The sequence below is a fragment of the Mastomys coucha genome, unplaced genomic scaffold (genome assembly GCF_008632895.1).
Source record: "Mastomys coucha isolate ucsf_1 unplaced genomic scaffold, UCSF_Mcou_1 pScaffold22, whole genome shotgun sequence".
NCBI lineage: Eukaryota > Metazoa > Chordata > Mammalia > Rodentia > Muridae > Mastomys > Mastomys coucha.
Window position 1 is genome coordinate 131,047,493 of NW_022196905.1, and position 14,295 is coordinate 131,061,787.

Genomic DNA, 14,295 nt, shown 5'->3' on the forward strand with positions numbered 1-14,295 from the left:
GATTTCAAACCCCAGCAACTACATGGTGGCTCACAACCACTTGTAATGAGATCTCTTCTGGTGTGTCTGACAGTGTACTTATGTATATTAATAAATAAATCTTTGGGCCTGAGCGAGCAGAGTTGACCGGAGCAGGCATGGCCTACTGGAGTGGGCAGAGGTCCTAAAATTCAATTCCCAACAACCACATGAAGGCTCACAACCATCTGTACAGCTACAGTGTACTCATATATATAAAATAAATAAATACATCTTTTAAAAATAAGACAAAACAAAAAACACTTGTTGCTCTTACAAAGGATCTAGGTTTAATTCACATGACCCATGAGGTGGCTTGCAACCATCCATAACTCCAGCTTCAGGGGATCTGATCCCCTCTTCTGAGTTTTAAAGGCACTCAGGCATGCACATGCTGCACATATATACATGCAAACTAAACATACATGTATAATAAAGCCAGTTATTTTGTTTTTCTTACTTGTATCCATGTGTATCTGTGTGTGTGTGTGCTCATGAGTGCAGGTGCCCTTGGAGACCAGAAGAGTCTAGCATATACCCTGGAACAATTGGTTGCTGGGAACCAAAGTTAAGTCTTCTGCAAGAGAATTAAGTTCTCTTAACTGTTGAACACCACCCCCTCTGTCCCTCTCCCTTTCCCTCTTTCTCCCCTCTCTCTCTCTCCCCAGCCACACACACCTTTTATTTATCTTGAGGTGTGAGCTCATTCAAGGTCTCTTGGCCTTGAATTCACTCTTTAACTGGGGTGTGCCTGACTGGTGATCCTCTTCCCTGCTCCTGAATAGCAGGATTCGGGGCCCACGACCACCATAGCCCATTCGCCTGTGCCCTTGTCTGCCTGGAGTACTCTGCCATTTACCTGTGTTGCCCCTTCCTTCACGTAGCCGTGGCAGGACTCTGCTCTTTCTGAGTGTGTCACTGAGTCCCTGCATGTCCTCTTTCTCCGTAGTCCCTTCCTTGTTACTTTTCATGTGCTTTCAACTCTCCAGATTACATCATGGGTTTTGTTTTCATTTGCCGTGGTCCCTCCCTGTCCCCACCACACACACTTGTTCATCTGTTGTGGATGATTCACATGCTACAGTCTGAGTGCAGAATGAGAAGACAATGTGATGAAAGTTGGCTCTTTCCAACATATGGGTCCAGGGACAAAACTCAGGTTATTAGGTTTGCCAGCAAGCATCTTTACTGACTGAGCCATCTTTCTGTTCTGTGCTAGTGACCAAGTGCATGCTTACTAGACAACACTCTGCACCCTGAGCCCCCGCACCCCCCAAGCCCCATCATTTAAACGAGAAAATGACTTCTCCCGAAACATCTACCCACACTTGAGTTCTCTGGATCCCAGGTGATGCTCCACTTCCTGAACCCTATTTCGGGGGTGAGGGGAAGTATCTGTTCAGTTCAGTGCTGACACTGTCTCACGTGAGCTGGCATCTGAACCCACAGGTTAGAAAGCCTGCTTCCGACAGCTCTCACAAGCCCCAGGTTGCCCCTGGTACTTCTGGGTGGCTGGTTTCACATTGAAAGCTTCTGGGTAGATAAAGAGCTGTAACAGCTGGGCACTCAAGGAAGCACTTGCCACCTCTGATTTCTTAGGAAAAGGTATAACTCAGCATTGGGCAATTGGACGAAGTGCATGGGCTGTGTATGGGGACAGAGATTAATTCATGCAGTTTTCATGGTACTTCCACATGATTACCAGCACAGGAGCTCTGACTTCCACAGTTGAGAGCCTTTTATGGGAGGCTTCGCTTGATTAATTATTGACTCTCTCCAGCCCTCTCCCTTCCTCAGTGAATGAGGGGTGGGTAAGACACAAAGTTCCAAGCTTTTCATCCGGGCTTGGTTCTTCTGTGACCAGCCTCCAACCTGAAAGCTACCCAGGACCTGCCAGGACCCATTTGATGAGAATTAAATCATTCTCATTCCTCAGGAAGATGCAAGGGATTCAGGACTATGGTGATCCTGTGACCCCCATCAGGGGTCCTATCTGGGTGTGGTAACTCACACCTTTAATCCCAGCACTGGAGGCTCTTAGAGGTAGTAGATTTGTATGAGTTTAAAGTTATTCTGGGCCAGGTAGGCCATTCCAGGTCAGCCAGGGCTACATAGCTACATAGTGAAAACCCTGTCTTATAAAATCCAAAACCAGCCGGGCAGTGGTGGCACATGTCTTTAATCCCAGCACTTGGGGGCAGAGGCAGGTGGATTTCTGAGTTGGAGGCCAGCCTGGTCTACAGAGTGAGTTCCAGGACAGCCAGGGCTGTACAGAGAAACCCTGTCTTGAAAAAACCAAAAACAAAAAACAAAAACAAACAAAAAAACCAAAACCAGGGATCCTAGGAACCTTGGGTCAGAAGCCAAATTTATCTATCACTTTGCCACAGTGGTTGAGATTTTGTTTGCTTTTCATTTTCAAAAAGATGTACTTTAAATTACATGTATGTATGTATGTATGTATGTATTCTGTGTACATGTCAGGTGCCTACAGAGGCCAAAGGCATCTGATCCCCAACACTGGAGTTCTAGGAGGGTGTGAACCACCTGACAGAACTGGGAACTGAGCTCAGGACTTCTGGAAGGGCGGGTTCTTTTCTATTCTATTCTATGCTTTTATTTTATTTATTTTGGTGTTTTAAGACAGGGTCTCTCTACATTACCCTGGCTATCCTAGAAACTCACCCTGTAAGCCAGGCCAACCTCAAATTCAGAGATCTGCCTGCCTCTGCCACCCTCGTGCATCAGATAAAGGTCCCAAGTGATGTGTTAAAATACTGCCTGGACACGGCACACTAGGCCAAGACAGTTCCACGTGTACGAGGTTTTATTGGGAGAGAGAGGGATAACTTCATTTTACTTTTAATTATGTGTATGCACATGTCAGAAGAGGGCATTGGGTCCCCTTAGACCTGGAATCCAGGCAGTTGTGAGCTACACCATGTGGGGGCTGGCAACTGAACATGGCTCCTGCAAGAGAGCCATCCATGGGCCTTTAACCCCCTGCATTGTGTTTCCTGGCCTGTCCGCTTTTCTTCAGAATCCTATTAAGAGTGTCTATCCACTGTGACCATGTGACCCAAGTTTATGGAGGTGGGGAGGTTGGGTGGGTGCATGGGGCATGGGAAGGGTATAGTTACCGATTCGTCTTGCTTTGTGTTACACTGACGCCCTCTGGCCCCTGGTACTCATTAGGATTTTATTGCAAACACTGAGGATAATCCAGGGTCCTAGAGTGAGGGGTTCTTAGACTGGTTCCCTAGGATAATGTGTGATCCTTGGAGGATCTAGGACATCATGGGAGTCCAGAGAGCAGAGGATCCCAGCATAGGCTCTAGCGCCCCCGCCGGCCCCAAGGCACAGGAGGAAGGGGCGGGGCCTCCACAGGTCGATGCCGGAAGTGCCTCTACGCCCCTGCTACTGGACCATGGAGACCGTGGCCCAGTAGAGACCTTAGTGTGAGGCTTGCAGGGGCGGCGGCCATGGAGGCCGTGCTGAACGAACTGGTGTCTGTGGAGGATCTGAAGGTAATAAGGTCTGGGCCGGAGGAAAGGAGGAGGGCAGAATTGGAAAGGGCAGTTCTTAACGAGAGCTGACCGAGGCCAAACAGTGCCGGTTTCGTCTTTCTGGGGAAGCCGAACTACGGCTCCCAGCAGCCTCTGCGACATCCTGCTTCTTGTGGGAATCTACATCGTGTCCCTAGGCCTGACGGGAGTTGTAGTTTCCAGGGTTTCGGCCACTCAGACCTAGGCCTGGGGTCTTAGCGTCATGCAGAACTGGGAATTTGGGGTACTCATGCAGGGATGAAGTAGCACAGTTACTGGTGTAACGTTTCGCTAGTGTTTAGTCCCGCACGGTGCTATTTTCACCGCACCCTTGTAGCTGTGTTTTCTTTCCTCTCCTAGAATTAAAGTTAAGGCAGATCCAGGCCCAAAAGAGTAGAGTGGGACGGGACCAGCGGCCTCAAGGGAAAAGCCACGTAGGAGGTCGTTTAGCTCTGGGACAGTATGTTTACTCTTCAGCTACTTGGGGTCAGCTGGTTCGGGAGCAGTGCCAGCAAATGCCACCAGGTGGCATCTCCTCTTGGTACCACTAGGGGCTGGATTCAGGGACCTTCTGAAGGGGAGGACACAGAGCATGGGACCCAGGGATGGAGATGACAGGAGATGGGCTTTGGGGGTTCCAAGATGTACAAGGGAAAGGCGGCAGATAGGAAATTGTGGTCTAACTGGGACTTAGACATCAAGTAAGCTGGAGAATGGTGGATGCCCTTTGTTTCTAAATGATTACTCTTCTCTCTAATAACAGAATTTTGAAAGGAAATTTCAGTCTGAGCAGGCAGCTGGTTCTGTGTCCAAGAGCACGCAGTTTGAATATGCCTGGTGCCTGGTTCGAAGCAAATACAATGATGACATCCGAAGAGGCATCATGCTGCTGGAGGGTAAGGCGCTGGGTCCCCCACTTCTAACTGCCAGCCCGTCAGCCAGCCTGCCCTCTACTGTTCTTGACCTCACCCCTCCAGGATCCCTCCAGGATCCCTCATCTTATAGCACATTTGTCATTCAGTAACCACCAGTAAATTCACAGCAGCAAGGGGCTAGATTGATTCTCTGTATCCCCAGTTAAAACATCTGAACATTCATTCAGATGGGAAATGCTGTGGGGAAAAACGTTCTCAGGCTGGGGAGATAACTTAGTGCATCCTGTTCAGGCATAAAGGCCTGAGTTCAAATCCACAGTACCCACAGCAAAAACTGAGTGTGGCCATAAGTGCCTGTGTAGAGAGCAGAGCTGGGGTGAGCAAGAGATGGCTTGCTATGATCTTAGCACAGGTTCAGTTAGAGACCCCGTCTCTAGGGGATGCTGTGGAGGGTGAAAGGAAGACACCAGACATCCTCTGGCCTCTGTGCTTCCATCTGCACACACATTATACACAAGCCACTTATGGTTAAGTTACTAATTGCTGTTAATACAGCGTTTCCATTGTATTGGATGCAGAAATTTAGAAAATGGTAGAGATTTAAAATACCTGAGGGGCTGGTGGTACCAAGGACATGTGATCCCAGCACTCCACAGGTGAAGGCACAGGGGCATAGTTCAGTAGTAGAACATTGACTGCAGAGATGGAGGCAGGAAGATGAGAAGTTCAAGGCCAGAGCCAGCACAATCTGACCAAATTTGAGGTCAGCCTGGGCTACATGAGCTCCCTGTCTCAAAAAAAAAAAAAAACTATCTTTGGGGAATATAGGTAGGTTCTATGCAAATACTGTTTATAGATGGGCCTTCCATCTGTAGATTTTGAAATCTGGGCTCCATCTTGGCATAATCCCAAAGGCTATCAAGGGACAAAACTGTAGTGACAAAAGATTGCTGTATCATTTAGTCAGTTTTGGTTTTGACACAGGATCTCTAAATAGTTCACATTGCTTCAACCTGTTCAGTCACCTTGGTGCTGGGAACTCAGGGTGCCACCAGCTCTGGTGGCTTTGTAAAAGCAAATACTGTCCCCCTCCTTTGATCAGTTTGGTTTTTAGGTTTCTTTTACAGTAGAGCACAGCAGTGGGAGTGGTCTCAGAACATTTGAGTCTTATTTGGGGACACAGTGCAGACCCTGAGGGGGCTGCAGCACCACACAGCTAGTTAGTGCCAAAGTGTGGCTGCTGCACGCCCTAGAACTCCAGCGCTGGAGAGGCCGGGACAGCCTGATGGGAAGTTTGAAATAAGCCTGGATGGCAGAGCGAGTGCCCATCTTAATACCTTCACAGGGACATACACAGAATGAAGTGAAAAACAAGTCAGAACCGGGCAGTGGTGGCGCATGCCCTTAATCTCAGCGCTTGGGAGGCAGAAGCAGGCAGATTTCTGAGTTCGAGGCCAGCCTGGTCTACAGAGTGAGTTCCAGGACAGCCAGGGCTACACAGAGAAACCCTGTCTCGAAAAAAAAGAAGAAAAAAAAAAAAGAAAATACCAAAAGAAAAAGGAAAAACAAGCCAGGCAAAGGTCACTCGGGGAAGCTGGTTAGGAAAGGGGCAGGTGTGGGCCAGAGTGATGATCGTGCCTTTGATCCCAGCACTGCACAAGCCAGCAGTGTCTTGTAGCACTCAGGAGGCCCCAGCAGGATTACAGGTCCGTCCGGCCATCCTCGGCAAGATGAGTGTCAGGCAGGCAGGAGGTGAGCGTGCAGTAAGACCCAGTGGGAGTGCGCCCATCCATGCTGACTGCACTGCTGGCTCCTGGCATTCGCTTACACCACCTGCTACCTCCGGGCTGTAACTGGAAAGCTGCGAGTGATAGGAGCTGCTAATGGAGGTCCATGACAGTGACCCTCCCAGGATCCTAGAGTGAGTCAGCGTAGCAGGACCCAAAGAGACTCCATCTTTCTCCCCTCCCTCTTCTCCCTCCCCCCTCCAGAGCTGTTGCCCAAAGGGAGCAAAGAGGAACAGCGGGATTATGTCTTCTACCTGGCAGTGGGCAACTACCGGCTCAAGGTAAGGCTGCAGAGCCCTTCCTGACCCTTGTTCCTCCTCAATCCCCACCAGGCAGAGGGCCCTGGCCCTCAGGAAGCTAGCAAAGGGCAGCAGGCTGGGTGATGGTGGCTGTGTGGGCTTACAGTGATCCCAGGGTAGATTCTGAGGGAAGGTGAAAGAGTATCGGGGTGTGGGGACCACGCTGACGTCAGGTTGGGGTGCAGCCCCGTGCCTGGAGCTGTTATCTCTGCTAGCTTATCACCCCCCCACAGCTGGGCTGTTTGTGAACTCTACTCTGTGGGGTGGGGCTGTAACGGGTGGAGGAGGAGAAAGGATGAGCTGGGCCAGGGAAGGACACCCTGGGTGGGGGGTGCCAGGGGTAGCATTCCCAGGAGTGTGTGGTTTGAGGTGTGCCTTTCTTCTGATTGCAGGAATATGAAAAGGCTCTAAAATACGTGCGAGGACTGTTGCAGACTGAGCCCCAGAACAACCAGGCCAAGGAGCTGGAACGCCTGATTGATAAGGCCATGAAGAAAGGTGACAGGCCTCTTGTCGGCTGCTCTTCCTCCTCCCTTGTGCCCGGGGCCCTTGGGAACACACACACACACACACACACACACACACACACACACACACAGAGTCCTTCATCAAACCTACCTTCCAAGGTCTCTGTAGCCCTGGAGTCCCAACCCGCAGACTCTGGGTATGGGTACCCCTCTTCTGTGAGGGGAGTGTGGTCAGGGGTCTAGGGGTGGGACTGACTGCTCACACCTCCTTCTTCCTTTTCCAGATGGACTGGTAGGCATGGCCATCGTTGGTGGCATGGCCCTGGGTGTGGCCGGCCTGGCTGGACTCATTGGACTGGCTGTCTCCAAGTCCAAATCCTGAAGGCAGCCTCACCTGCTCTCTGCCCCCAGACGCCTGGGAGCCCGGGGGACACTGGAAGAGGGGCCTGTCCATCCTCACCATCACCTTCCCTTTTCTCCAGCACCCCTGTCCTCCACCTCTACAGTCTCCATGACCCCCAGCCTCCCACCCCGTGCACCTGCCGTTTAACCCTGTCATGCTTAGCAATGAGTGTAAATAAAATTGGGCCATGGCTTGGGAAGCTGTGTGTGTGAGCATCAGTTGAGGGAGAAGCAGGTTCACCGGGTGCACAGAGGCCCTCTCTACCCCACTCCAGGTTCCTTTGCCAGCATCTCAGCCCACACCCTTCCTTCCTTCCCTATCCTGGATCCACTTGGAAGGAACAAGGAACCTCGCTCGAGGACACAGGTTTTCCACCGCCCCAGAATCATGGGAGAGAACAGTGAAGGAGGGACAACGAGCTGGGATTTATGACTCTGGTCTCCTCTGACCCACACAGCTGCCTGGGAGTTTTCCACTGCAGGGGCCCCCACTGGGCTTCCTCAAAAACCTCCGCCCTTCCCTCCCTTTGTCTTCCTGCCCCCTCCCCTTCCTCTGCCCAGTATTTCTCCTTTGGGGGACACAGATGACGGATGACGTAGGGTGAGAGAGGAAGCTGTGTGGCGATGGCAGGGATTGTGGGGGTTGTTGAGCACAGGACACCGCAGTCCCAGCCCGTGGGATGGGAGACAGAGATCTAGAGCTCACCCCACGCCCCTTGTGCCAGGCTCTGCGTGGGCCTGTTTGACTTCCCTGCATTCTTGTCATTCCACAGCCCCTGGCAGGCTCACTGGGGGTGGGAGGAGGTGCCTGAGGGGAGCGTGGAGGGGCCTGATTCAGAAAAAGGGGATGCAGAACCACAGTTGGCATAGCTCTATCTCAGAAAGGGAGCCTAGGGCTGACTTCCAAGCAAGACCAGGAAGCGGCCAAGAAGGGAATCTATGCTCTGGCAGGTGCTCGGCTAGGGTTGGCGTGGAGAACCCAGAGATTTCCACTTATCATAATTAATAGAGCTGGTAATGGGTCCCGGTAAGTGGACAGTTAGAGTGATTACCCAGAATCATGCCTTAGGCCTGTGATTGGCCCCCCACCCCTGGGCCCCTGGCCCTTGGCAGGGAGATCAAACCCAGTGCCGAAGAGTCAAAGGTCAGCTGGAGGGACAATTCAAGTTCAGGAAGTTTGGAGGAAAGTAGAATTCGATGGCCTCACCTCAGCCCTGTGGCATTTAGATCCAAGCAACCGCTGGGGCAATGAGAGTGTGCCCAGGAGCTATGATCTGTGGTCCTAACTCCCATTACAACCCCAAAGCCAATAATGTTGTGTCAACAAGGCTGAGAGCCAAAAAGTCAAGCTCGGGGCCCCGGGAAATGCTGGAGTCTAGTGGGAGCCAGGTTGGCGGGGGTTGAGAGGTCCTGTCACCACCAACTCAAACTTCATGGTCCTTGGCGATATCCGTGTCCCATCCGTGGGGTCTTCAGGGTCCTAGGTTGCTCTCAGGTGCTCTTAGTCCATCGTGGAAGGCTATGGTGGGCCTGTTGGAGGTTTTCTCCTCTAGACATTCTGGTCTTTTGGGTACCTAAAACCCTCTGTCTCTCTAATTTCATTCCCTGGCCCTGGTGACAGCTGAGTCAGAGACAGGCCACTTCCCCTGGATTCCTAATGGCTCCCTTGGGGGCTGCTCCTTGGCTGTATCCCTAAGTCTCCTAGTAAGTCCAGCCTCCCCACTCCTAGGGCGGGGAGTCCCGGGCTAGGCCAGAGGCCGGGGGAGGGGGTGGACTTTTGGCCCGTTTATTCCCTCCATCACAGTCAACAGCTGCAGAGCGGAGCAGGCTTGGCTCATTCCTCTGACCTGCCAGGAAGCAGATCCTCCCAGAGACCGGGCAGAGGCAATCAGACCCGACCTCCAGAAGACGGCAGACAAGAATCGCAGCTGGATGAGCTGTCCTTCAACCTTCTCCCTCCTCAGTCTTCTTAACATCTCTTTCGGGCCAAAGCCCCAAGAATTCACCTGGAGGTGCCACCTCTATCTCAATCCCTGGGGCTCAAGCCCCCTTGGGGGACCTGCATCCCAGCATGTCGATAGCTGTGGAAACCTTCGGCTTCTTCATGTCAGCCCTGGGACTGCTGATGCTGGGGTTGACCCTTGCGAACAGTTACTGGAGAGTGTCTACCGTCCATGGGAATGTCATCACCACCAACACCATCTTTGAGAACCTATGGTACAGCTGTGCCACCGACTCCCTGGGAGTCTCCAACTGCTGGGACTTTCCGTCCATGCTGGCCCTCTCTGGTATGGGGTGAGGGAGGCTGTAGGGGACAGAGAGAGGTTGGAGTAGGGGGACTAGGTGGAAAGATCCTTGGGGAGAGGGTGGAAGTGGTTGCCTTTGGGCGCCATAAGGACACAGGATTTCAGATGGAGCTCTTGCTTCTGGACAGCTACAGCAAAGGGTGCTGCATGATCCAAAATGGAACCGGGGAGAGTAACACACACTGTTCCCTGCCCTAACCAGCTAAGTGAGGCTTCCAGATGTGATTCGGGCCTTTGCTAGCTCTGGACCTCAGGTAAATGATGGAATGAATTTGGTTGTAGCCACCTGCAAGCTAACAGTAGTCCTAGTGCTAGTGCGCTGGTGGTCACGAGGCTCCTCCACAGCAAAAACGTGCAGGCGAGCACGGGATGTTGACTGTATTTTAGTGGCTTCTTCTGGGAAGGGTTGGCTCAGTTGGCAAGGCTGAGACCAAGACTCCCATCTTGTTGGTTGAATGCCAGCCTCAGTAGCTCCACAGTCCGGGGGTCTACGTGCCCTACTGAAACTCCAGAGGGCTCTGGACTCAGTTTGGTTGTTTTGGAAGAGAGTCTACTAGGAAGTTTAAATGGATACTGGAGAGGTGGTTACGCAGATGTGTATGTGTGTTTGGGATTCAGAGTGTATTTCGTTTTGCTTTGTTTGATGGTCTTACATGGCTGCAGCCTGCAGCGCTAACGAGGGGCCTAAGTCCTCCGATGGTGCCTTTTCCTGCCCCCTCCTTGCTCACCTGCACAATACCTCCCTCCCTCGCCTACCATCATCCCCTCCCAGGAATTCCCAGACACACATAACACATGCACCAGTCCAAACCAAACAGTAGCTCCCCAAACTGATTACGTGTGTATGTGCACACCATCACCTCTCCAGCATCTGCTAGACATCCTTGTCTCCCCCCCACCCCACCCCACCCTGCTACCAAGACTAAGAGTCAGTGAGCATGAACCCTCTGTGGTTGCTCCTGCCACTAGATTCTGGTCTTGCTTTTCTGGGATCCCAACTGCAGGTGATGAGTGGGTAGGGGAATCTGAGACCTGCCCAGGGTGGGAAACAGAACATTGTGAAATGGCCTCATATCTGCAAGATGCTCTGGGCCGAGATCATGTCTAGGTGAATCTCTGGTACACCGCTTTCCCCAACTCTCCTGAGGTAGCGAGCATCTAGGATCTCTGACTATGCTCCATACCCAAAGCTTTAGATAAACGGAATCTGTTCTGGGCCACAAACTCAGAGCAGTAAGTGGCCAGAGGGGACCATGCAGAGTCAACTCAGCAGCCAGCCAGCCTAGTGTGCAGAGGGCATTTTGCTGTAAGCCTGGCACATGAGGGACCTTACACGGTATCGCTGCTCTTTGCCTGTAAGAGAACTTGAATTTGGAGGAAAGTCACATGGGAGTTTGCTGGGGGTGAGGGAGGAGCCTATGTTCTTTGGTTTGGATTAGTGTGTGTGTGTGTATGTGTGTATGCATACATCGTTTTGAGACACGTCCAATCTCTAACATTATGTAGCTTAGGCTAATCCTGAACTGGAAAAGATCCTCCTGCATCAGCTTCCCAAGTGCTGGGATTCCAGGTGTGCACCACAGTACCTAGGTTTTCCTTTCACGTGGGTATTCGCCTTCCCTTCTGCAGTCTATGCTTTTCAGAAGTGTTTATGCCGTTAGCCTCATTCTGTCAAAGCTGGGCCACTCTGCAGAGTTAAGCAGCCTGCCTAGAGGCAGGGGAAGTGGAGAGGAAGCTGTGATTTCAATTTACTGTGCCTGAGCCGAGGGCCACTCTATTCTGTGGTCTGCTGAGTTCCAAGAGGGATCCTCCCCCCACACTTCCCCCTACCCCTTGTACTTCTTATTAGAGATAAAACTAAGAACCATATTTATACTAGACCAGCATGCTACCACTGAGCTACCCTCTGTCCTTGAGTGGAGGAGTCTAGGTCCGTGTGACACCACTAAGAGCCACCCCAGCCCTCACTGGGAATTGCAAGCAAAATGCTCTACCTCTGAGCTACAGTGCCAACCATCTGTTTCTTTTCTTTTCTTTTTTTAAATCAGAGCTGAGGACAGAACTCAGGGCCTTGCGTTTGCTAGGCAAGCACTCTACCACTGAGCTAAATCCCCAACCCTGCCAACTGTCTTTTTTTTTTTTTTTCCCCGAGACAGGGTTTCTCTGTGTAGCCTTGGCTGTCCTGGAACTCACTCTGTAGATGAGGCTGTCCTCGAACTCAGAAATCCGCCTGCCTCTGCCTCCCAAGTGCTGGGATTAAAGGCGTGCGCCACCCCCGCCCGGCTGCCAACTGTCTTTTTATATTTCATTTTGAGACACTCTTGCTGAGATGCCCAGGCTGGCCTTGATCTTGCAGTCTCTTGCCCCAACCTCTTGAATGCTGTGGTGGTTTCAGGCATAGCTCACCTAGCCAGGTCTAACAACCAACTAATGACTTTATAGCCGTGCAACCTCTAAACTATTCGGGCACTCTCTGGATCCACATACCCGTAGGCCCTTCAGTCATCTTTCCTTTGTCCGTTAGTGTTCTCTGCAAATTAAGAATTGGTGGGAGAACTCTCTAGAAGGTGTGGCTAGGAGTCATAATGTCCTCTCAGAGAACTTTGTCCCCCCTCCGTACCTCTTAACTCTAGGCTACTTCATCTCTTCCTGGCAGAGACCCAAGCCTTTTGCCTTCCGCACCATGTGTGTGCTATGGGCCCCACCCAGAGAAGGGGTACAAGGTTCCGGAGAGTGTTTGACAACCATCAAAAACAGGAGGAGGAGCCAGCAGCTTCCCTTGGCTTTGAGAAAAGGGAAACCAAGGCACCAAAAGATTATGAGCTGAACTGAATGGGATGGGTTCCTAGACCCAGGTTTCCCATCTTCCATAGTCTCCTACCCTCTGCCCTGAATCATTGCTGCCCCCTGCTGGATACTCAATTTACTGTGCCTGAGCCGAGGGCCACTCTATTCTTCTGTGGTCTGCTGAGTTCCAAGAGGGATCCTCTCCCCACACTTCCCCCCACCCCTTGTACTTGAGTAGCCACAGCAGAAAGTCCTCACCTAACATAGATGATGGCTCACAGAACTGAAGCCCCTTCCCTAGTCTTCCCCATGTCCATCCTAGCCTCCTCCTGAGATCCTAGCCCTCATGCAATTAGGGCAGAATTGCAAATGATTGGAGAGGTGAGTAGACACTCAAGTGTCAAGGGTTCAATGACTCTTCCTATCCTGTCCTTCCCTCTTCCTTCCTTTCTTTTCTTTTCTTTTTTAAAGATTTATTTATTATTTATTTATTACAAGTACACTGTAGCTGTTTTCTGATGCACCAGAAGAGGGCGTCAGATCTCATTATGGGTGGAAGATACTCAGCTCCAACCCAGAATGTCCAAGGTGTTGTGTACGGTAGCATAGGCCTGTAATCCCAGCAAACCCAAGGCTGATGCAGGAAGATCAAGAGTTAGCTATGTAGTATGTTTGAGGCAGATAGATAGGTAGGTAGGTAGGTAGGTAGGTAGATAGATAGATAGATAAGCAGACAGACAGACAGACAGACAGGTAGCTAGCTAGCTGGGTGGTGGTTTATGCCTTTAATCCTAGTGCTTGAGAGGCAGAGGCAGGCAGATTTCTGAATTCGAGGCCAGCCTGGTTTATCAAATTCCAGGACAACCAGGACTACACAGGGAAACCATGTCTTGCTGGGTAAGGGAGAAAGAAAGGTGGGGGAGGAAGGAAAGAAGGAAGGAAGAAAGGAGGGCTGGAGAGATGGCTCAGCGGGTAAGAGCACCGATTGCTCTTCCAAAGGTCATGAGTTCAAATCCCAGCAACCACATGGTGGCTCACAACCACCCATAATGAGATCTGATGCTCTCTTCTGGTGCATCTGAAGACAGCTACAGTGTACTTGTAATAAATAAATAATAAATAAATCTTTAAAAAAGAAAGGAAGAAAGGAAGGAAGAGGGAAGGACAGGAGAGGAAGAGTCATTGAACCCTTGACACTTGAGTGTCTACTCACCTCTCCAACCATTTGCAATTCTGCCCTAATTGCATGAGGGCTAGGATCTCAGGAGGAGGCTAGGATGGACATGGGGAAGACTAGGGAAGGGGCTTCAGTTCTGTGAGCCATCATCTATGTTAGGTGAGGACTTTCTGCTGTGGCTACTTTGGGGTTAACCATCCTCCTGCCAGTAAGGGTTCACTCATGTTCTCGTAAGGTGGCCCGATAAACTTGTACCCCAAGGTAACATTTGATGGTGTCCTACTTTGGTTTGTTCTTGGGATGTCTGGAGGAAATGATTTATACTCCACCAGGGACACGTGGGTTGCATCCCCAGCATTACATAAACCAGGCCTGGTGGTGTGTGCCTGTCACCCAAGCACTGTCGAGGCAGAGACAAATGGATCAGAAGCTTAAGGTCATGCTCAGCTACTTTAACAAGTTTGGGGTCAACCTAGACTACATGAGGCGTAGTCAGGCTGCAGGGTAAGAGAAAAGGAGCAAAGATGGAGCAAAAGAAAGAAGGAGGGGCCGGGCGGCAGTGGCGGGCGGCGGTGGTGCACGCCTTTAATCCCAGCACTTGGGAGGCAGAGGCAGGCAGATTTCTGAGTTCG

General features: G+C 51.2%; 2 protein-coding genes across 2 annotated transcripts in view; both read left to right on the forward strand.

Moving 5' to 3' along the window:
- The first annotated feature begins 3,392 nt into the window (after positions 1-3,392).
- Positions 3,393-7,593, forward strand: Fis1 (fission, mitochondrial 1). The gene is made up of 5 exons (XM_031338284.1): positions 3,393-3,545; positions 4,327-4,459; positions 6,430-6,506; positions 6,917-7,022; positions 7,276-7,593. The coding sequence occupies exons 1-5, from the start codon at positions 3,501-3,503 to the stop codon at positions 7,371-7,373; spliced, it is 459 nt and encodes a 152-aa protein (XP_031194144.1). The 5' UTR covers positions 3,393-3,500; the 3' UTR covers positions 7,374-7,593.
- Positions 7,594-9,032: 1,439 nt separating this feature from the next.
- Cldn15 (claudin 15) overlaps positions 9,033-14,295 on the forward strand; it is a 10,822-nt gene continuing 5,559 nt past the window's right edge. The window contains exon 1 of the mRNA XM_031342344.1: positions 9,033-9,681. Within this exon, the coding sequence (XP_031198204.1) occupies positions 9,465-9,681 (217 nt within the window). The 5' untranslated portion in view covers positions 9,033-9,464. The remainder of the gene's footprint in view (positions 9,682-14,295) is intronic.

Bases quoted from the DNA above. Each gene is read 5' to 3' on its own strand.
- Fis1 (XM_031338284.1), top strand. From the start codon at position 3,501: ATGGAGGCCGTGCTGAACGAACTGGTGTCTGTGGAGGATCTGAAG. The intron at 3,546-4,326 runs GTAATAAGGTCT...CTCTAATAACAG, and splicing joins TGTCTGTGGAGGATCTGAAG to AATTTTGAAAGGAAATTTCA. The intron at 6,507-6,916 runs GTAAGGCTGCAG...TTCTGATTGCAG, and splicing joins TGGGCAACTACCGGCTCAAG to GAATATGAAAAGGCTCTAAA.